Raw genomic sequence first — 24,811 nt, forward strand, 5'->3', positions numbered from 1 at the left:
GATCACTTTGGATTGAAGGATGAATGAAGAGTTGCTTCTTATTCATGGAAGTGAAATGTGTTTAAGTGTTTTATTTCAAAATGAAAAGTATCCAGGCATACCTTTGTAAATTCTAATAATAAATATAACTTACTTTGTAAATTTAAATTTTTAACCAAATGGCTTGTCTTCCAACTGTAACCACAATGAATGACTTAGATTACATCTACTAAAAAAATCAAGGGTCGAGTTTATGTGTTATATCCCTTTGAATTCCAACTTCCAAGATGTACTCAGACCACAAGAAAATGACTATTATCAAGTAGCTCATTTTATTTGCTTTAATGACTATGCACTGTGAATGTAAAATTTTTTATATCATTAGTTAATAAAAAATCATTGTTGTTTTGATTGTTGAGGTAGTCATTATAAAAATCATCAAACTTATAATTATGGTTTGAGATTGAGTGACACTAAGTAACCTATTTTCTCTTATTAAATTAATAATTAATGATATACGCAAAACTCAAATAACATTTTTGATAAATTATAAATTCACAATTAAACATATATAATCTCCACAATCCGTTTGAAGCATATATAACTCCATAAGCCATGAAATCCATCAATACGAACCTTTCCAAATACAACCTAAAATTGCATCTTCGTGGATTGATCCTCACTCCCTCTGAACTGCACTGCACATAACCTAACCCATCACACCAGAAAACTCCATTTGGGGAACATACACGAAATCCATTCCCACAATGTTCACTTCCCAACAATTTTTTTTCCAGATAATCATATTTTTTTATCAAAATAATTAAGTAATGTTCAATTCAATTCGACACCTAAAGCAAATAATTATAGATTATAAAATCCTCTTATTCATCATTTCCATAGTGTATTTCATGCCATAAGTGAAGCCCAATTGCTAAACAATAAAACAAGAATTAATTGGAACTAATAATAGAAGATATATTACTACTTTAGAGTGAGAATTTTTTTTATATGCCAATTATTAAAAGAAAAATAATAATTTTAATTAAAAAATAACATTGAAATATCTATAATAATTTATCTCTATTTTGTTAATAAAAAAAGGTATATGAAATTTCGTGCAATGATTGTTTATTGTGTAGCGAAGCAGAGTGTTGGATAATTGGTGCCCGTTTTACTAAAGAAATGGGTTCAACTTTTAATACAGTTATCTTAATTACATTAATTTCTTAAAATAAGTTTGTTTAATTCCATTTTTGCTTTGAGTCAATTGTACCAACCCAAATTATGATATCAATTAATAAAAGGTTCTAACGTTCAACTCTGATTTTATGATGAATTTTATTTTCAGTAATCTTATTTTTCTAATTTTCTCAAACCTAATTATGTTTGCTTGCTTTATAAATCCATTAGTGAAAAAAAAGAAAGAAATATATTTTAGATTTATAATAAATAATTTACATTGCGAAACAATATTATTTTTAACTATTCATATTTTTTTTAAAAAAAAATATTAAGAGAATTTAATGATCATGTAGTATAAAATAGTTTTACATTGTTATCCAATTATGAATAATCATTAGTATTTAAAATAATTATGATAAAAATTTATAAATTTATTTCACATGATATATTATGATTAAATAATAGTGTAAAATTTTATTTTCTTGTATTAAAAATAAAAATCGAACAACATTATAATATTAAAATGATAGAAAACTTTTAAAGTGAGCTTATTTTGAAACCAATTTTTCACTTAAAAAAACTTGTTATAGTTTTTGAAAATTTTGTAACTTACCACTAAAGCCACCTCAAATGGTTTCTTAATGCCGATTAGGGTGGTTTTTAGTTGTAAGTTTATGAATTCTTGATTTTTAATTTTCAAATGCAACTAAGAAATAAAGTTTTGTGAATAAAAAATGGAGCTAAAGTAATTTTTAACTCATTTTAAAAATATTTTTACATTTATTTTCAAAACTACGAAATAAAGTTTTGTGAATAGTTTTTAGTTTTAAAAAAACAACACACTCCCTAAATTTGATATGGTATTTTCATGGCTAACACCTATACCACCATCAACATGGTCACCTTCATTGTTATTGTCATCGCCATCAATATCTCTACCTCCACCACCAATACAACTTTCATAGCTGTCATTGTCACAATCACTTTTAACACTACTATTATCAATATCACTTCTCTCATCACCACTATCATTGATGTCGTCACTAACATTAATACAATCATCATTAGTGTCGTCGTCGTTACTATTATTATTGTCATTATTAATATTGCTACCATTACCACTATCCCCACCAATGCCTCTGCTATGACGGTCATTATCATTGACACCATTATTGTTACTACGAGAGTTAACATTATTACACCGATCATCATTGGCGTCACTACCACAAAAAAGCCTTCTTAAACTAATTTTAATTGGATAAAAAAATTCAAAATGAGTTTATTTTAAACTAAAAAATGAAGAAAAAAACTAAAACTAAATTTGAAGAACGCATAACTACCACCTTGCCGCTATCAGGGAGGTTTAAAAACGAAACTAAATTGAATTGTGCTACAAAAAAAAGGTTAAGCTGAACTATTCTTTAGTTCAATTTTTAAAAATCGAACCGCATCTAAATCAAATTGAACGTAACTTATGAGATTGAAAAACATGGAAAATATGTTTCAAAATAATGTCTATTAAGAATAGGGCGTTTAAATAGTTCGGTTAGTTCAAAAGTAGTTTGGAATAGTTCACCCCAACGTGATCTGTGTATACCCTTAATTCAAACTCTTCTTTTCTTGCATCTTTTCCTAGTGTCATTCTACCAAATTTAAAAAACAGAACGTGATTTGTATGGTTTAGTTTTAAAATTCGAAAATTGTAAGTAAAATATTTGAAACTAAAGATTATAAACCGAGATTTAGTACTAGTACATGCGTAGCTTAACTTTGCAATGAAGTTATCATTACCACAAGCAATCATAGAAGGTTTAAAATTTTGAATGAAAGGCCGAATTATGAAGATTCAAATATGAGGAAGTTTTTAATGTCACTTGAATGTGTAATTAAGTTTTAGTTGTGTAATTAATAAGATTAATTTCTTGACGTGTTACTTTATGTAACTTGAATGTGTGGCCTTTATTGATGCTCATAAAGTTGCAACAGCGGTTACCAGCTCAGTTGATAGGACTTGGAAATGAATAATGAGAGTAATAATTTTAATTTCTATAAATGTTCTTTGTTCCTTTTCTTGTTTTAATTTCTTATTCTTTTCCTTAAGTTGCATTAAGGGCCACCTAAGGTCCTATCAAAAGGACCCTGCCTAATTTATATCACGATATTCTTTTTTGAGAAGTATATCACGAGATTTTAGTGATGGTTTGTTTTAAAACCGGATAAATTAAGTTTAACAAACTTAATATTAAATAAGAAAAAAAAGACTATATAATGAAGATGATGTAAATTAATTTTACATTTTCATTCATACATATAAAGTGGTGATAAATTAACTTTTTTTTTATTAATTTTACACAAGGTTTATGTCGATGTATTATGAATTTAAATTTATTATAGATACTCTTAAAGAAAAAATATATTAATTGATTAAGTAATACATATCATAAACTTTTGGAAAATTTTCTTTAAAATAATATCAATCATCATTTGTAATTCAACATACTATTAAATAAGTTTACCCTATTAGTACATCATCCTTAGACTCACTTTAAATTACTAATCACAGTTAAGACATGTATTTAAGTTAATTTTAGTCATCAAACTTATGTAAGATGTGGAGAATTATTTTTTAATATCAAACACACATTCAAACAAACCCTCGAAAATATATTAAGTACTCATAATATTCTTAAATTATTGAATAATTAGACACTTAATCTTAAGTAATACTATTATTTAACTGATGTTTTTAAACACTCATTAACAAAATACAAAAAATGAAACTAAAAGAAAATATAATAACTGAGAGGGAAGTATAGAATAGGCTATTAACAATAAATAAGAAAATTGAAAGTTTAAGGTTTAAGGTTTAAAAAAAATTTAGTTGTATTATGATTATTATTATAGATGGGCATGGCAGGGTAGGAGGTAGTATTGAAGCAAAGAAGCAGTTGATTGATGGTAAATAAATGATTATGATTATGATGCTTCCTCACTTGATTCCGTACTCCCTTTCTCTCTCTTTCTCCACTTTTAACATCATTGATGCCATTGCCCACACGCATACACATGCCACTGTCACTGCCACTGCCACCACACTCATGAGTCATGTCTTCCAATTCCAAACCCCACCGCCTCTCCGCCTGCCACCGCCACCCCTCCGTCCCCGTCACCGGCTTCTGCGCCCTCTGCCTCCGTGAACGCCTCGCCGGCATCCCCTCCGACCACTCCCCTCCCCTGCCCGACCTCCGCCGCTCCAAGTCTTGCTCCCGCCCCACCGACCCCGCCTCCTCCCCCCGCCGCCGCTCCTGCGCCGCCCGCCCCCGCAGCACCCTCTCCGATCTCTTCACCCGCGACGACACCAGAAAAACAAACCGTTCCCACAAACCCAACTCCGAGGTTAGGGTTTGCAACGACGACCACCACGACGACGAGGAAACGAAGACGGTCAAGGAGTTCATAGATCTCGAGATACTGCAGCGCCGCAATAGGAACGCAGCCAGAGATTCTAGAACCTTCTGGAACGCCGCCACTGAGAAGTTCAAGAAGTGGAAATGGAAACACAGGTCGAAGAAAAACGGTGACGGTGATAGCAGTGACAATAATAGTATTCATACGAACAGAAATGCAGAGAAGCGAAGAGCGAGGACATTGAGAGACACTCAATCGGAGATTGGAGAATGCAATTTGGGGAGAAGATCCTGCGACACCGATCCGAGGTTTTCGATTGACGTGGGAAGAATCTCGTTCGATTGCCCTAGAGCTTCCTGGGATGGATGCTTGATTGGAAAATCGTGTTCCAGGCTTTCTCCAATGGTTTCACTCGACGAAGATTCCAATTCCAATTCTAATTCCAATACCAGTGACAACAATAACAGTGTTGGTTTGGATTTGGAAAGTTCTGGAGATGGTAGAAGGAATTTTGGGTTTGATAGGTCAAACCCTCGTAGGAGACGGTCCATTGCGGAGCTTGATGAGTTAAAATCGATGTCAAATGTAAATGCAAATGTGAAGGTGTCTCCGGCCACCTTCTATGGTGCCAAGTTGCTGATTACTGAGAAGGAGTTGATGGATAGTTATGTAAGATCTTCGAGTGGTGATGTTGTTCAATCTGATTGTGTGGTGGAATCTGATTCCAAGGATGTTGCTGATGTGGCCACTAGACAAAAGGGTTCGAAGAAGTTGCAGAAATGGCGTGGCGTGTGGAACAAGTTGGGATTAGTACAGGGAACTGAGAGAAAGGAGGATAGGGTGAGGGAAGAGGAGGGTGATTCTGGGGTTGAGGTTGACAAGCCTCTTGCAGAGTCTTTGGAGAGGCTGAGGAGGGTGGTTAATGTGCAAGCAAGTGAGCCTGTTGGGCAGAAGCTTATGCGTAGCTATAGCGTTAGCTGTAGAAGCCCGTGTGGAACGGATGGTTATGCCACGGAGGAGTCTGAGAACAAAGGGAGTGCTTTGAATGGGAGACAAGAGCTTATGTTTCAGAGGAACCGGAGCGTTAGGTATTCACCTAATAATCCCGACACTGGCTTGTTGAGGTTCTATTTGACTCCCACAAAGAGCTACAAGAGAAGCAAGGTCGGAAGGAGTAGTGTTAAGGATTTGCATTCAGCAGCCAGAAGTGGCTTGTAAAACTGTGTTAGCTGTTGAAACTCCAAAGTATGTCTGGCTGTAAAAACATATATAATGTAATTTTTGTTGTTCATGATATGAAGTACATCACACTGATATTAGATTATGGTTGCAATTTGTCTAATGATGCTGGTAGCAAAAATAAAGTATTCTTTCCTTGATGCTGTTGAGATGGTAATTTTCTAATTGCAGTGGCTCTAGGAGCCTGGGAGCAACCCTTGATTTTGCTAGAATTTACTGCAAGGATATGTCATGTTATTTAATGATTTATATTTTGTCGATGAAATGCTTATGAACTGTTAATTTGCTGCCTCAAGTGCTGCAATGGCATTTCATGGTGTATCTCTCCAAATGCAGCATGAAAGGTTCATTGAAATTCTCATGCTTTATTCACATTTTACATAGTAAGCTTCAGTTTCCAAATTCTGGTTCAGCTATGCTGTTGGTTTTACAGATGTATGAACTACAAATTATGAAGTGTATACTTTCCTCAATTATTCAGAACCTGAACCTACGTCTCTTTTTTAAGTATCTACATATACTTAAAGGCATTTATGCTGTTATTTCTGTTATAATTTTCTTGGCTGTAAAAAAAAGTTAAGGTTCCTGATGTAACTGAGATATGGTATGAGAATTTCTGGGTATGTAATTGGTACAGGAACAACATTGAAGGACAGGGTGTTATAACTGAAATTGCTGTAATTGAAAACAGAATTTTGAATATCCTTTTTCCCACCTTATGACAGACCTAAAACTTTTGGGCAGTGGGGCAAGTTTAGTAAAGATAAGTGGATCTTAAATTCTCTTTAGAATTTTCTCACTCATCCAGATGAGAGGGGAAAAGTTTGAAACATAATGGGGGCAAAAATGACCTCCCTGCTATGGTAATGGGATTTTTTTTTTTATTTAAAAAAATGGAATGGGGACATGAACTCCCATTGTCAACCACTTAGAATCTAGGATTTGTCCCAGCCAATGAGTCAACTTGCTTTTTATTTTTTCCTTGCCAAGGACCACAAGTATATATATTCCATAAGAGATAATTCTGTTAGTGGAAACATCTACTGCATAGTGGGGGATAACTTGGCTAACTTTCCAAAAGAGCACAGCAAATCCTTCCTTTTATAATACTTTATGATTAGTTGTTGAGATTTCACAGGTTCTCTATAAGCAAAATATTCTGTTTCTGGGTTAAAGCCTTTCAAAGTCAAGAATCACTGACATCAAGATTCATGGCATCTGCTTCATTGGCATTTACCATTGCACTTGCTTTGTATTTTGGCAGTTATATGGGGGCTTTCAGGAACAGGCATTAACAATAACAGGCAAGGGAAGAATGACTTTAAGTTCTAAGTTCGTCAATAGTCATTCATTACTCATTTATGGTTAATTGCCTGTTTAGCAAGAGCTTGAGAAAAATTCAATTTCCGTGTTTCATTGTCTGTAACAGAGAAAAACATATTGCTAATCTATTGATACTGTTTTATCATCCTTTGTGTGTGTGTGTTTTCAAACCTAAATTTTTTTATGGTCCTGCTTTCTGTTGGTACCTTGATTACTTTTTCTTTTGTATTCATCCCTCGGTTCCAATGTTGAAAGTTTGGTTAGCAAATGCTGTCTGTTTACTCTATTTTTGTGCTTTATTTCTTTGGTTGAGCATCTTTTTGCCATTCAATTTATCTACTGCTAGGGTTTTGGAAATATGACAAGGTCAGCTAGCTCACTACTCATTCTGAATTTTCTTGTATCTAACTATGCGAACCAAGTCCATAATCCATGTAGTTGCCGTTAAGAGTTATATTATTGCTGTAAAAAAAAGAGTTATATTATTGACCTAAGTATTTTTTATAATACTATTTTTAATTTTTTTTAATCAGATCACTCCTTTCTATTATACATTCTTTTTATTATCTTTTTCATAGTTGTTAAAAGATTTGTACAATCAGCAGTAAAAAAAAAAGATTTGTACAATCTTGCTATATCAAAAATAATTTGTTTAAAGTTGACTCAGGATATTTGTAATTGACCTTTGATTTTGAAATAGTTTCTTTTTTACTTTTCCTCTGTATTTTAGTCTGATGATGGCCGTAGATTTTGCTGATGAATGGAATCAATAATGCATCAGATGTTGACCATGAAGAGAAAATACTTCTAACTGTTATTATCGTTGGTAAATTGAAATTCTGACTGCTTTCCATAAAGCGCTTAACTTTTCGCTAGTCTTGCAATGATGTTGTCATGTTGTGGCCTTACCATTGTGAATTAGACAAGAAATCTAACTTAAGATGAAAGTGCTTCGGTACAAAAAGCACAATCTTTGACTTGCAAGATGTAAATCTCATTTCCATGATGCTTTTAGCTGAAGTACGTGTAAGTTTATATTTTTTGGGACAAATTTACACAATATTATTAGATTAATACTGTAGATGTTAGGATGATGGAAGATTCACTTAGTACTTGTTTAGAAAAGATATATATTTTGTTTTGGATAAATAATTTTCTCTATAAATAAAAAGAAGTAATCCATATTTATAGTCATCATCGCAAGTATATAGGTTAGCTAATACTACTATGCTCTTTTTTTGTAATAAATACTACTATGCTCTTAAGCTAAACTAATTTTAAACTTCTTGATAACTTCTTATAAGATAAAAAAAATAAAAATAATCAAACTTTGCTCATAAATTCAAATTAATTTATATACATATATCAATTATTTTAAAAAGTTCTCACTTTTTTTTTTCAAAAACGGAATTTCGTAATTGAATTTTATTTATAGAAATTTGATTTTTTTTTTCCTTCCACAAAAGGATAAATTTATCTAAACTAGTCCAATAGCTTGTTGCACTCCAAGTGCAGGATTTTGGAAAGATGAAAATAAGAAAGCACAGACTAGCCCAAAGCACCAAGTGAAATTGCTGGGCAAATACTCAAAGTCACATATACATACCCATCAACAAAGAGTAACAGACTGATGAGTCTTTTCCCTCTCCCATGATTTATTGAAATTAGAATATCCAAACACAGAAAAAAAAAATTCAAACTCAATATTTACTACCACCAATAGTTTTGAGCACTCATTGCACTCATTCATTCCACATCAAAGCCCTTCTCCTGAAGCTCAGCAATGACCTCACTCCTCATCCTCATCCACAGTTTCTGAGCCTCTTGCCCAAACTTCTTGTCCTTCAGCTCCTTCTTGTAGTCACTCTCATCCTTATCACCCTCAACCATCCCTTTGGGACCAATGGTTGTTCCAATCATTCCACCTCTGGCAATGAACTCTTGCATTGCCTCTTCATCGCCCGGGTAAGGAAACTGCCGCCGCTCGTACAAATGAGCCAGCTCAAGCTCTTCCTTTGGCTTTGGCTTCAGTGTCCACCAACCCAGTGGTGAGGTCTCGTTGTACACCCACACTGCCCCGATCACTGCATAGGTGCAAAGCAAAGCCTTTCCAATCTGCTTCCAGAAGTAGTAGTTCTCCTTCCCCAACCCTATTTTCCTCAGGAAATCCTGGGTATGTTGTAGACCTGCAATGTAACATAAATGGGAGCACAAAATTCTATCTAAGGTACAAGATTCTTGTAAGATACATTTCACCAAACACCTTGTGTGCAAGGTTGGATTCTACGAAAGTTGACCCATATGGTATTGAAATGGTTTAATATGGAAGTTGTGAAGATATATATATGTATATATTTCAATTTTTGGGTTGGTAGAAAAAATGGTACCTGTTTTGGGTTGCGGCTCCTGAAAGCGCTTACGAGGCATTGCGAAACTGAGGCTTCGATCATACGATGAACATAGAAATATTGAATGATAGTGGCGATGACGTGGTTTAGTCATTAGTGGGTCAAGCCTGGAAAGTTCTTGGGCATTAATGAGCCCATTATAGGACCAAAACTTACATGTTGCTAATAGGAAAAAAGAAAGAAGAGAGCTGCTGTTGATTTTTATATGGGTTTAGCTAACATGTGTCTTTAAAACATTAGTTAAAAAACTAAAAAAATAATATTTATTATGAAAATCATAAGATATTATAAAAAAATTATAAATAACATAATTTTTTATATTTTAATAATTTTTTTTCTTTTAGTTGTTTAACCATTACTCTAAAAACACTACTATATATATATAAAAGAAATTAGGTCGACCATGTGTGTTTCCCCGTTGTATTTCCTTCAATTTATATTAGATTTCATAGTATAACTAATGTTTTTTTTTAATTTAAAGAAATTTTAAAAAGTATGTTATTTTTATGAAATTTAAAAATATAGATTGAACATGAAAAGATAGTTGAATAATCATATTTAATTGAGAGAGAACAAAATTAGATTTTTTTTATAAAAAAATAAGCATCACACACATTTCTTTCTCTCTTTTTTTTTTTTTTAAAAAAAAAATTAATCTAAGGATCAAACTCATATCCCAGCAAAATGAATTCAAATCTTACTATAGGTATAAAACTATCATTGGATAACCTATAAATACTTTTATAAGTGTTATTAAATTTTAAGATCTGTATTGATCCTAATAAACATTGAGATTCAATTCATGTAAACTTTATACATAAAAAAATTGTTTCTTTTTACAATAATATAATATAATTTGAATCTAAAATCTTATCTAAACTCTCCCACCATTTGGCCAATCCTGTTTAGTAGAATGATGCAAAACAGTAAAAATGATACTACTGCAAAAAGCATATGATTATGAATTTAAATTGTCAATCTTTTCCTATAAGCAATAACTGTAAACATATTTTGAAAGTAATCCAAATTGTTTGCGTATTCTATGAACTTCCTGGAGTCAACCTTCCCTAAGCAAATAAGTTATTTGTTTGTATAAATCAGAACTAATTCTTTTGACAATATAGTTTTCTGAGATGAAACCGTGTCACTCGATTATTCCAACAAATCGTGCAGGCAATGATTGATTCTAATTCTTGTATTGTATCATGAGCTGTGTAACACCTTCTATTCTGACACACATATAAATAAGAAAAATAAATAAAAATGTGAAATTTAATTAAATAATTTTTTTTATCAAAATAACGTACATAAATTCATGTGGCAAAGGGTCACATTCGCTTCACTATTGTCAAATAAAACTTATTAAAAACATATCTAGCTCAAAACAAGACCGTCAAAGTTTATAAAAGAAATCTTATTAAACAATGGAATAAAATAAAGTAAAATAACATCATAAAATTGAAATAAAAACTCATGCCCCAATGTCATATCCTATCAGAGCATTGTGTCTCAATGTCTTCTAGCACGAAGTTCTTCTTTAAAGTCATCTACCTAGTCATCTGCTTCCATGAATACAAGATTCGAGATCATCATAGGATCCAAACACAAACAACACACAGGGAGTGAGTTATCACATTTCTAAATAAAATACAGATAAACGAAGATATAATCAAAATAAATTATAGAAGTATTTATAACATAGTTCAACTTAATACAATCCATGTTACTTCACCACTTTATCATTTAAAATTCATTTTTCAATCATCAATCACATTACACATGAATGACACACTTGAGTCAAGACGTAACAACACTCATTAGGAGTATATAATAAGACATACCACCTAATGAGTATGTCAAGTCATTCTCAGTAAGTAAAATCATAAGGTGATCAGTCAGGGTCACTTTGTTTTGCAAGAATGCTTCAACCACATGGAATCAACATAGACTTAAAAGAGCACTCAAACCAAGTGTCTTTACCCCAAGACCTAGACTTCAAAGAATATGTTAGGGCCCCACCTTCCTGATTCAGGTCCAACCCCTAAAACAATTTTTGCACGCAGACACTGCTTGTGAATTATACAATACCCATGACTTTACACTTGTGTTTCAAACACGTTTAACACATTGCCCTACAATTTAACACTTTAGGTTCCTAACTAGAAATCTTACACTTTCCCTTTAACACTTTGCGCATAAACACTTTTCTCAAGGTAAACACCAGTCGGGTTATTGTATAATTCATAGCTCACAACATAATTATTGTCACATCAAGTGTTAACCACACACTTATTCACAATCAAATTTCATGTCCACAATTTTAACATATCACAACGTCAAAATCCACCATCACATGTTTACGTGTATCTCACAAATCAACACATATTCAATTTATACATTACACAATTTCAATCACAATTTCATGATCCCAATATAATAATTTATCACGCTAATCTAGTAAATATTATCCAAAACACAAACAAATTATACAAAAATGCTTGTCACAACATGACAAGTAAAACCCCTCAAACAATTCCACATAATCATACAAGAAGAATTACAATAAGATAAACATACCAAAATAAACCCTAATTTGATCCTTTAAGGATCCTTACACATGTTTGTTCTAACCCCAATTGCGATAAACTCATCCCTTACCTCTAAGCGGGCTCATGTGTGTAATCCGGCAATGATAGCAGCGTCTCTAGTAGTTTCCTAAGATTCTTCAAGCTTTTCCTCTGATTGTTCTGTTAGGGTTTACAAGCGTTAGAAAGAAGGAGAAGGGATCGGAGCCTCCATTTCATTGTTTGCGTGCGATGAGAATTTATCCCTCCATAGACATTATTATGCAAATCACAATGGTGGAGATGTGCAAAATGAATTTTGAAGCTGGTGTAAAAATTTCACGACGATCCAACGGTTAACGAGCCCGAGATCATAGTTTTACTGGGACAAGTTTGAATGTATGCGGGAAAATTAGAGCTATGTGCGAGGGACATTTCTCTCACCATATACAATATTTCGCAAATCCCAACGGTGGGGATGTGCAAAAATGAGTTCCAAACTTGATGTTCAAATTTTATGATAATCCAACAGTTAACGAGTTTGAGATTGTAGTTTTACTAGCACAAGTTCGAATGTATGCGGGAAAAAGAGAAAGTTTTGGGAAAGAGAGGAGGAAAACAAATTTGAGAGTAAAGACAATATAGAGATGTATCGTAAATGTAAAAAATGAACTAATATGTTTATTTATAACTACGGTACTCTCAGCTTATTATTTAGGCTATTTTTTATTTTATAAGCAAGAACTTTATTTTACTCCTTATAAAATGAATAAATAAAACATCCTTTTTACCTTCCTTCAAACTATTATTTTAATTAATAAAATGATTTCTCCTCATTTATTTAATTTTAAAAACCTCATTATTTTTCTCAAACTCTATTTATTTTTAAATAAAATCCTTTTTAATCTATTTTACAAAAAATGAGGTGTTACATATTGTGTTTGTTCATAATTTCTTTCAATGTCAAAGAATTTATTGAAATTACAATCTAATATATATGTAATTTAATACTCATGCATCAATTGTGTTTGTTCATAATTTCTTTCAATGTCATAGAATGTAATGAAATTACAATAATCTATTATATATGTAATGTAATACTCATGTTTTCTAACATTATGTTGGACATAATTTTTTAATCTAAAAGTTATTTTAAAATTAGAATTCATAAGAGTTTTAAAAATAAAATAGAAATTTTTATGATTTTTATTTTTTTAAATAAAAGAGATTATTAGAAAGATAACAAAGAGAAAATGATAGGAACTATTAAAAAGATTTAAGGGGAGAGACAAGAGAACAACACAAGATAGTGAAAACATGAAAAGAAAGAGAAAGAGAAAAAGGAAGAAGATAATGGGGGAGAGAGTGTGGAGAGAAAGAAGAGAAACTAGATTTTTAAAAGTTATTTTTACCTAATTTTATTAAAAAAAAATTTCATAAAAAAATAATCTACTTAGTATTTAAAACCTTTTAGAACTTGTTTGATTCATTTATTCTTTTTAAAAAGAAATAAATTGAAAATAAACGGAGCCAAATTATCTTTGTTGATGTTATGTTCTCATTTTAATTCTTCTAATACTTTATAATAATATTAAATAAAAACATTTTTGTTAACATCAGTTTTGACGATAATTTTAAACAATTAAAAGTGTACAAGTATTTTTCATTCCGGGATATATAAATTAACTCATGTTATATTTAATAGCATTTGAAAAACATATATTCTAGTCAAACATTGAATAACCATAACCTAAAAAAAGAATTGAAATAACAAATAGAACAAACATGATTGTTAATGAAGAATATCAACAATATATAGAATATTTTTTTTTTGTTCGACATATGAAGCACATTAGTTTGTCAGAAATTTGGATCTAAAAGAACCACAGGATATCTTAGACGAAAATCGTAAATATTCTTGAAAATAAACACGGATTATATAAAAATGGCAAAATACAAGTAGTGTATAATTCTAGATATATGTTATATGTAGAAAATGATTTTTTTGCTTAATTTGAACCCAACCTATATATGACTCATCGAATTAATCTAGCTTGCATATTTGTGTATGTTGACCTACTCACGTACTAGTACAAAATCCACTTAAAAGAAGTTACTTAGAAGAAGTTACAGGACATAATCTTTTGAGTCCAAAGAATATTCAGTGTTGGTAAATTTCAATTTCAAAGCACAAAATGAATAACACCCTTAATTCAATAATGGGGGCTGTGTGCCCAACATTTTTGTTGCATATACACATCCTTATTCCTTCTACATATATTTATGTGTCTTGTGGTAAGAGATAATTTATAGAGCTAGTTCAGTACCTTATTAATTTTCTTTATTTATTTCTTTTCCTTAAAGGGGGACAAAGAGTGACACAAGTAGAACAATGGAGGAAAAGAGCAAGAAAGGTTTGAAGGAATGAATGCTGAATGATGATTAGAAAGATCTGACACATTGTGAATGTAGGCACAAATAACAAGGGCTTTATACATTGATTTTGACCATAGTTGATGGTATAAAGTGTAATACAAGGTGGAAAACAAAGCATAGAGAAATAAGACTTTCTAATGTGCAACTTGCTGTACATATGTTGCGACCTTGTTGCATGCACCAGAACATAAACTTACATAACAAGACACTAAAAAAGGGCACATAGAAACTGCATAATTTGAACATCCTTTGTCCAACTTAACCCACTTTTCAGTGAAGAGTTCCAACCGGATTTTTATATGAATACAACTTTGACACCTGAAGGAACGCAACAAAATTCAGCACACTTAACACTGTCAACAGCAAGAAAAAATAATCAAGGTGACCATAGTTTAGTTTGTCAGGTAGCCATCCAGGGCCACCATTCCTAGTAGTGACCTTAGTCACAATTGTTATAAGCAAAGAACTCAAGTAGGATCCAAATGAAACAGTGAGGAGTTGGAGAGCAGAACATGTGCTTCTCATGGCATCAGGTGCTTGCTCATAGAAGAACTCCAACTGACCAATGAAAGTGAACACTTCAGCACAACCTATGATAAAATATGGTGGAATCTGCAAATAAAGTGACATGGGGACCTGCTCACGGTCATAGTAATTGTGTCTTCTAACCATTTTAAGTCTCATGCTCTCCAAGATTACTGAATACACCATAGCAAATATGGATATGAAAAGGCCAATGCCCATTCTTTGGAGCTGAGTTATGCCATTTTTGCGGCCGGTGAATTTTCTTGCTACTGGCACAATGATCCTGTCATACACTGGCACCCAAAAGATGACACTGATGGTATCAAAGACAGAAAGAGTGGCTGGTGAGATGTGTAACTTTATGTTGCCCACACGGTTGTTCATGGTGTCACCTTGCAGTATAAAGTAGCTTCCCATTTGACTATAAACAGTAGAAAATATGATGCCAGTGGCCCAAATAGGAAGCAATCTTATAATGGCTTTCAGCTCTTCCACTTGAGTCACAGTGCAAAGTCTCCATGGGTTTACCGGGTCCTTCACATTGTCTGAATCTCCTAGAACTGCTGCTTTGTCTAAGAATCTGTTACACACAAGTGACAAGAGGTAAATGTGAATAAAAACTGGATAAAGCAACAGGGCAATGTCTTTTTATTTGTGTTTTGTGCCTCAAAAAATAGGTTGTGGTCTATAGGTTAAAAGAAAAGCTAGACAATGAACGTGGTGTGGTATGATTGCTAGATGGTTATGTTATTGAAGCATGAGGGCAGAAATTCGATCCTCGGGTTTGTGTGTATGGAATTATGTTGGGAGAGATTAACCCCTTAAATGGATATTAGTACTTTAAGGAATCAGTTTTTGACTCTTGGCTAAAAGATATCCAAAAAGAAAGAAAACTAGACAAACATTTTATGATTTGCAATAGTTATAGCCCCACCAAAACATTTGGAAGACTAATGATTATAAACTTATAAAATTGTCATAATTTGATAGGATAGCAAGTTATAAGGCATGAGTGTTGGCTTAAATTACTACCTTTCTAGCTTAAAAATCTACGGTACCATCAAAATTTGCTTCTAGTTATGAACAAGAGAAATCCAAGCAATGCATTCTTTTATACACTTTTCAATTGTTATTGGATAGAATTTTACGATGGATGTTACTAAATCACTTGGATTCACTCTCTATCAGTGGAACCGACATGAGACTTAAACTTAATATTGTCAAAGGTTATGATGGTACTTGTAGTATTTTTCAATTAGAGGAGTAAACATAAAGAAATTTGTTGCTATGGTTTACCTTAATCCATTTGTGTGATCAAGCTTCCGGCTTCCTTCAATAGCTGACTCTGAATCTTCTTCTATCTCATATAAGCCAGACTTATCATTAGGAACTTGAACATCACTCTTTCTTATGGATGCCACTATGACCTGACACATGCGAGTGAGGGGGCTACCTCCTGGCTTCTGATTCCGATACAACCTCGTACCCGAGAAGAAACTCACCACAGCAATTGCCATGGCCACTGCTGGAATTCCAAATCCCCATCCCCAACTGACATTGGTTTGTACCCACACCAACACAGAAGCAGCAATAAGAGCACCAATATTTATTGACAAGTAGAACCAATTGAAAAAAGAGCTCTTGTGCTCCTTCTCAGCTTCATCAGCATCATCAAATTGATCTGCACCAAATGATGATACACAAGGCTTGATCCCACCAGTGCCAAGAGCTATAAGGTATAGAGCCACAAAGCACACTGCACTCTGTGCCTGAGTAGCATGGCAATTACCTTGATCATCACAACTTGGTTTTATGCCTGGAACTGAAGCAGACAGTGTCAAGAGTGTCATTCCCTATGCAGGAAGAGAAAAAAAAAATTGAGATATTGCTTATCAATCAGGTAGATATAATACAGATTGTGCACATGAATTGTGACCATTAATCTCTTATATTCAAGTTGGTTACTTCTCACATTTTATATAAGCCAAGTAGATAGTTTGATGTAATTATCTAATTTTCATTTGATTTCATTTTATTGATTTTCTCACCCTCTCCTCTCTTGGACTCTACCATGTTTCCTAACAGTAATCAAGTAAAAATTGAAGAGACTATACTCACAATAACATAAACTATGGAAAAACAAAGGATGGTAAGATATCTTCCAAGATAGGCATCAGCCACAAATGCTCCAATCAACGGAGTGATGTAGCATGTTCCACCCCAATTTGCATTATTCTTGGAAGCAGTAGGACCAGACTGATTTAGTTTAGTATTGAAATAAGTCACAAGATTTGTGCTCATCCCATAGTATGCCAATCTCTCACAACATTCATTTCCTGCAAGTTGGTCTAATTAGTTTCTTATCCTACAAAGAATTAATCGTTGAGAATAGAGAAACATACACAAATATAGTTACCTAAAATAAAGGGGCAGGCTCTCCAAGTTCCAGTTTCCTTTTTGTTAGCACGATTTCCACGGTAATCTACTGTTCCATCTTTTGTGTAAACATCTTCCTCAGCCATTGTAATTCAGTTCAGGGATTCACTTGCAACCAATCAAGCTAGGAATTGAAAAATAAAAGAATCAATGAAATAAAGCTTGGCCATTATTTTAAGGACAAAAACAAAACTTAGATACGGTTTCATGGTGTTGTTGGTAACATCAGAATTGAAGTTTCACCTTAATAATACACGTTGACATTTAATGAAATCCTTTATCAGGTAGATTACGAAAAGGGGAAACTCTAAATCTAATTGGAAGCAACACCTATAGTACTGTATCTAAATTTTGTCCTTGTTTTAACTCTCTCCTCTTGTGATGCATACATAGCCACTTAATTAGAACATAAAACTCTTACCTTTGGTATAATTGGATAGTTTGTATGGTTAATTCACCACAGCTTGAGATGGAGGTGTCACCTAAAGGCAAAGCACTGTGTATGGCAGATTTAAGATGAAAACTAAGAGTGAGAGAAAAAGTTTTATAGTGTTTTAGTGTGAGACTAGGATGACGTTTTGTTCAAGACATTGCCCCTGGTGCAAGTTGTATAAACCTACACAAACTAGAGGTCAAATCCAACCATTACAAAGCTGCTTCTGCTTACCTTTTCAAGTAGTTTGTTCTAGTTTAATAAATAATTTAGAATTTTATCTGTTTATCTTAATTATTGTAGTAAAATATTTTCACATACTTAAAAATCTTTTAAAAATTAAAACATTTTTTTCTTTGCCTCGCACATGAAACACACTAGTTTATCGAAAATTTGAATCCAAAAGGATTACCGATATTTTAAACGAAAATTATAAATATTTTTAAAAATGAACACGGATTATATAAAAATAGCAAAACACAAAACACAAGTAGCCTATGAATTATTATATGTTATGCGTAGAAAATGATTTTTTTGCTTAATTTGAACCCAACCTATACAGTGAACCAAGGCATTGCCTCTGGTGCAAGTTGTATAAACCTACACAAACTAGAGGTCAAATCCAACCATTACAAAGCCGCTTCTGCTTATCATATTTAATATATATATTATATAGTGAACAAAAGTTTGCGCCCAAAACTAAATTGCACAATAGTGCCGTAAAATAGTATTTGATCATTTGTAAATTGTAATGTGTTTATTTACGTGACGTTGGGTTTATCATTGCCGGAAAAGTGACATGTATAAATAGCTAAGGACAATAAGAAGCAAACATTTTCTGGTTTTGTAACCAATGTAAACATTCAAGTGACAACTAATGATGAAATACTTGTTTCGCGACACATCAAAATTAATTTCTCCGTGCACGATCCAATCAAAGGCCTATAGTTAGCATTAATTTAAACATATATTTAACTGCTTAAAATTAATATTACCTAACTTTATAAGCAAGTTTTAAAGGGGTAGTCTTCTGCAAGAAGTAACAACTTGAGTCAACTTGAGTTGAATAACATTATTATAGATGAATCAGGTAGTCAAATTAATTTGGTAAAGATTAGATTGATTTGATTTAAATTATAAAGGTAAAGGTAAAACTTTGAATTGTTATATTATTTTCAGTTTTTTTCCTCGTTCACTTTTTTTTTCACTAAAATTTTGAATTTTTTTTATCGCTGCAATCTAAAATTTTGACTAATACTTCTACCTTGTTAGTTTTTATTCAAAATATGATACTATAGTTGCATAGTAAACATAAGACACTTGGTAATGGTTTGTTTGGACACTAGATAGGATGTAAGAATGAATGAAAATGAAACACAAGGAAGATAAATTACTTAAGTCTACAATTAATAAGAAAAGAAATTATTAATTAAAGGAATCCTTACATTGAGCACAAGATGATTGACTACATCAAAGAAGCTACCACAGCACAGCAAGATAGGTTGCAAAAAGGTGATCAAATTTTGGTGTTATGACTTATGAGGGAGGAGTTGATTGGGAGATTAAGGATAAACAAGTTGCTATTTGTTTTAGGGAAGGATGGGTTTTAGTTTATGGAGTTCAAAGAAAGTGGAGTACGAAAACATGTATAGGCCTATTTGCAAGTGTATGGACAGTCTTAATTGATTAGAAAGAGATAGCATGCTACATATGGGGGACTGTATTTGGAGATATTTTCGTGTATTTGTGTGGTTGATATATACTGATTTTGGGGGATGATGGATTGGGAATGCAAGTCTGGATCAATTTTCATGACCCAATTAACGTTGGTTTTGGTGAGGAAGGAACAAATCATCAAAGAGGTTCAGAAATGGGGCGAAGCATACGTGATGGATGTGACACCTTTATTTCACACATATATGTATTAATAATAAAAGAATAAAAATTTAAATATTAATTAAAAATATTTAAAATATTTTTTTTAAATACAAGCCTTTCAAAAAGATAAAAAGTTCATATTCACCTTTCTAATATCATAATAAAACTTGTCTAAATAAATAATAAATTCACTTTGACTCAAAATAAGGTCATCCAAAATTTCATACAATTAATATAAAACCTATACCCTAATATCACATCCTATCAGAGCAGCATTGTGTTCCTGTGTCCTCTAGCATCAGGTTATTTATAGTCATCCACCTATTTATCTACTTCCGCGAACACAAGGTTCAAGATCATCACAAGATTCAAACACAAATAGCACACTGGGAGTGAATTATCACATTCCTAACTAATGAAGAGTAACGACACAACATGTATGTATAAATATCATAAAAACAAAATAAAACTTACTTAAACATAACTTAGATCATTTCACCACTTTGTCATCCAACATCACATAATCACACAACACATTTTATTCATTTTCACAACATTCACGTACTCAAGGATCAAAATACAATGTCATCAAGTCAATCAATATTGATCAATACACAAGTGTTATGCAACATATACACTAAGACTCAATCCTATATGCAATGTGGTACCATGTCAGTAAAAAATCACGTCAGCGCCTAGGAGTACATGATAAGACAAACAACACACTAGCAAGTCAGGTCACTCTCACTAGGTAAGATCATAGGGAGAGCAGTCAGGGTCACGGTGTTTTGCGAGAATGCTCCAATCATATGGGATCAACATAGGCTTAAAGGAACACTCAAACCGGATGACCCCCAAGGCCTACACTCCGAAGAGTCCGTTAGGACCTCTCCCTCCTGATTCAGGTCCAACCCATAAAACATTTTAGCACACAGACACTATCTATGAACTGTACAAAACACACGACTCCTCAATTGTTCTCAAATAGTTTATCTCGTCGCCCTTAAAGGGATTTAGTATTAACTCGTCGCCCTTAAAGGGTCTTAGCATTAACTTGTCGCCCTTAAAGGGTCTTAGCATTAACTCGTCGCCCTTAAAGGGACTTATCATTAACTCGTCGTCCTTAAATGGACTTATAGTCATGTGATTGTACAATTCATAGTTCACAACTCAATGCACACAACATCTCAATCACATACATACACAATTTATCACATACACTCGATCTCAATCACAATGATATAATCTTAATTAACACGTTATCAAACCTCATGAATCATATACACTTTACCTATGAACTATGCAATATACACAACTACTCAATTATTTTCAAAATCATTTTAACTCGTCGGGTTCCCACAGTGGATCCCATTACAATACCCGTCACCCTTAAAGGGTCTTACAATTATGTGATTACACAGTTCATAGCTCACAACTCAATACACATCTATTTCACCATTAATCAGAGGTCCAAATTATCACATACTCACAATTTGAATCACCATTTCATAATATCAATATAATAATTTATACAAAAAGTTTATCATAACGTGGGGAGTAAAACCCCTCAAATAATTTCACACAATTATACCAAAATCAATTAATCAAAATCATAGACATAAAAAAAATAGAAACACCAAGATCACTCTATTTTATCAACCAATTTGCATCAGGACATCAATAATGTATTTATAATAATAAAGGAAAAATTATAATTTAATAAACATCCCAAAATAAACTTAATTTAATTTTTTAAGGATTCCTACACATGTTCATTCTAACCCCAATTGCGATAAACTCATGTCTTCCGACAGCGATAGCAGTATCTTTAGCAAGTTCCTGAGATTTCTCATTTTTTTCCTCTGATTACTCTGATAGGGTTCCCAAACGTCAGAGAGAAGAAAAGATTGAAGTCTTTATTTTATACTGTCTTTGTGTGATTTTCTTTTCTCTCTCCATAGATATTATTACGCAAATCCCAACGGTGAAGGTGTGCGATATTGAATCATGAACCACATATTAAAGTTTTATGACAATCCAATGGTTAAATAATCCGAAATTGTAGTTTTAACGAGACATTTTTGGATTTTTACTAGAAAAGAAAAGGTTACGATGTGAAGTGTTTTTCTCTCAGCTTCAACATGATTTTGAAATTATCAACGGTGAAATGGCTCGGAATTGAGTTTCAAACCTGGTGCTTAAATTTTACGATGATCCAACGATGAATGAGTCTGAGATCGTTGTTTTTCTAAGACAGGTTTGATGGTCTTCGGGAAAAATAGAGGGTTTTGGGAGGAGAAGAGAGAAAAACAAAAATGTGGAAACAATGAGGCATCGTTGGTGTGAAAAAATTGACTTAACATATCGCTATTTATATCTAGGGTACCCACAACTTATTATTTACTCTATTTATTTATTTTTATTATTTTATATAAAAGAACTCTATTTTATTCCTATTAAATGAATAAATCTAATATATATATATATATATATATATATATATATATATATATATATATATATTCAAAGCACTATTTTATTATAATTATTTTTCTTTATTTATTTAATTATAAAATCTTCACCGTTCTAAAATTTTATTTATTTTTATTATTTTTTTTTAATTTATTTATGAAAAATAGAATGTTACAATGGAGATTGTGCAGTTCTAACCCACCCATTACATGGCAATAATAATAACAACATATAACTCCAAAAATAAAATAAAAATTATTTGGAATGAAAATTCAGGTCTTACTTAAACAAAAAATAATTTTGAAGTTAAATTAATTGCAATTGATATATAAATCATTTAATTATAATGAACATGAACATCTTTGAATACATGTGTGGATTTGGTTCCTATAAAGGGAGATGACTGCACCTGATAGGATAAAATGTAATAAAATTAATAATTAATAATTAGAAAAATAATTGTTAACATTATAATTAATTTTAGTTGTTAGGTTTAAATATGTTTTTGGTTCCTAATGTATATTTGACTTTTGTATTTGATTCTTGATTAATTTTTTTCTGCTCTATGATATTTGTAAAAATTTGTTTTAGATCTTTATTGTCAATTAAGTGATGCATATCTATTAAATATTTGATAATGAGATGTGTGATAAAATCGGCAATTTGTTTCAAAATCAATTAAAGTAAAAATAAATACCTCAAACATTGATAACGTGTGACCTTGAGTTTTGGGTGTGTATTTTGGGTGTGTAAAAGGGGGTGGAGACAAGTTGGGCTTTGGAGGTGGTGTAGGGGTTGCTTTTGTGTGGAGTGAGGTGGGTGCTGAATATTCAACGCAAGAAAAAAGTGCAGCAAAGTTTGTGTACGGGTTTGGGGGAAAAGATAAAAAAAATATGGGGAAAAAGATTAAAAAAAAAACGTAAAGGTGTGAAGACTTAAAAAAAAAAAGGGACTGTACAGGAAAAAACCAAAAACCTTGATGTGTGACACGTAGTCATGTACGATTAATTCCTCATCAAGGAGAGGGGAAATGGGGGTTGAATGGATCTGATCGGATCTTAAGAGATGCTAGATTTTTCTTGGGATGTTGTTCTTGATATTGTTCTTCTTTTCTTTCTTCCTCTGGGTCTTGTTCTGTATCTCATTAAAATGAAATGAAAAAGTTTCTTACTATAAAGACTGATTATTTTTCCATAGTCACAAACTGGATAATAAAATATTTAACAGACACGTCATCACTTAATCGACAATAGAAATCTAAAATAAATCTTTTCAAATATTAAGAAACAAATCTGAAAAAAAAATTTATCAACTTAAAAATTAGGTATATATAAGAGATAAAAAAAATATATTTAAGTTTAATTTTTATTATATGTCTATTTGATTTTTCACAATTTGTAACTAGATTTTTTAGCAACACACTTTATTTTCTAAAGTGTTCTTTAGAAAAGAGAACATGATAAGTGATTGAAATATTGTGGATGAAGAGAAATGTGATAACAAATGAAAATGAGTAACAACCTTAATATATAAAAGTATGTGGGATTCAAATAAGAATAAAGTCACAATCTTGATGTAAGAGCCTTCTAAGATTTAACTGATTGTGAGTCACAACCTTGACAAGAGCCTCACATATAGGATTCAAGTGACACTGGGACACAACCCTTGTATATAAGATCGTATTCACGATATAATTTTCACATGATATTAAGCTTTTTAACACTAAATATTTTAGAATGTTTTGACATGAATTACGTGAGGGGGGAAACATGGATTCTCTATTTTAGTTGCAAGAAATATTGTCATAACTGATAAGCATACTTTTGTCTTAATTAAGTGCTTCCTTAAAGCTAGTGATATCAAAAGCAGAGAAAGAAAATGAGGAAGTAACTAAATTCATCCATGAATGCTTTTTATATAGTTATCTTTGATTGCATTTGTTAACTTTTTCTCTTTGTAGGTGTTACATAGAGTTGGAGTGTGCATTAACACTTTAATTTTCCTATTGAGAGAGGTGCTAGAGATACTGCCCGCTAAAAATGATTTCCCTCTTGATCATGCTTTGCCTTGATGGTATGTTTTCTAAAGTTTCAGTGAATTTGAAGTATTGGAGCATTTCTTTTAGCATGATAGTTGAATTTGTTGGAAAATATTTTTATTATAATTTAAAATTTAAAGAAAAAACATTTTCTTTTCAAAATCAGTTTTTTACAATATAATATTCACCCACTATATTATAAATTTGTTAGTTCCTATTTTTTAGGAAGTATATTGAATTATTGATTGACCAAGTCTTTTATTTTTCTATCTGTTGGAAGCTTCATTGCACGTTGAAGATTTTATTTTGTCTTGTTGTTGCAAGTTGTGTTTTTTGGGATGTGCATTTGGAGTTTATTTTTTCTTTTAAATAGCTTTCTCTTGAGTGAACATAAAAAGAGAGAACGAGAGACAACATCCTAAGAACACATGGCGATACTTCTATAAAATATAAAATTTTATATAAAAATGGTTCTGAAATAAGGTCT

The 24,811-nt window shown here is 32.1% G+C and overlaps 3 protein-coding genes across 4 annotated transcripts; 1 reads left to right on the forward strand and 2 right to left on the reverse strand.

Moving 5' to 3' along the window:
- The first annotated feature begins 4,099 nt into the window (after positions 1-4,099).
- Positions 4,100-5,891, forward strand: LOC100785680 (protein OCTOPUS-like). Its single transcript, XM_003544823.5, has one exon. The coding sequence runs from the start codon at positions 4,270-4,272 to the stop codon at positions 5,788-5,790; it is 1,521 nt and encodes a 506-aa protein (XP_003544871.3). The 5' UTR covers positions 4,100-4,269; the 3' UTR covers positions 5,791-5,891.
- A 2,793-nt stretch (positions 5,892-8,684) lies between these two features.
- Positions 8,685-9,570, reverse strand: LOC100305827 (uncharacterized). Its single transcript, NM_001250333.2, is given in 2 exon segments — positions 8,685-9,320; positions 9,522-9,570. Coding segments are annotated over 2 exon segments (480 nt in total). The 5' UTR covers positions 9,562-9,570; the 3' UTR covers positions 8,685-8,880.
- A 5,003-nt stretch (positions 9,571-14,573) lies between these two features.
- LOC100786202 (protein NRT1/ PTR FAMILY 8.1) lies at positions 14,574-19,749 on the reverse strand. Of its 2 annotated transcripts, XM_003544824.5 has the most exons (6): positions 19,382-19,734; positions 17,925-17,999; positions 17,484-17,627; positions 17,186-17,403; positions 16,364-16,920; positions 14,574-15,647 (listed from the first exon to the last, which is right to left on the reverse strand). In XM_003544824.5, exons 3-6 carry the CDS (start codon positions 17,587-17,589, stop codon positions 14,813-14,815), a joined length of 1,716 nt encoding a protein of 571 aa, XP_003544872.1. In that variant the 5' UTR covers positions 17,590-17,627; positions 17,925-17,999; positions 19,382-19,734; the 3' UTR covers positions 14,574-14,812. The 2 variants fall into 2 exon arrangements, with proteins under 2 accessions (XP_003544872.1, XP_006596417.1); XM_006596354.4 differs by lacking the exon at positions 17,925-17,999 and having other exon boundaries at positions 19,382-19,749.
- Between the last annotated feature and the right edge of the window lie 5,062 nt (positions 19,750-24,811).

The sequence above is a fragment of the Glycine max genome, chromosome 14 (genome assembly GCF_000004515.6).
Source record: "Glycine max cultivar Williams 82 chromosome 14, Glycine_max_v4.0, whole genome shotgun sequence".
NCBI classification, from domain to species: domain Eukaryota; kingdom Viridiplantae; phylum Streptophyta; class Magnoliopsida; order Fabales; family Fabaceae; genus Glycine; species Glycine max.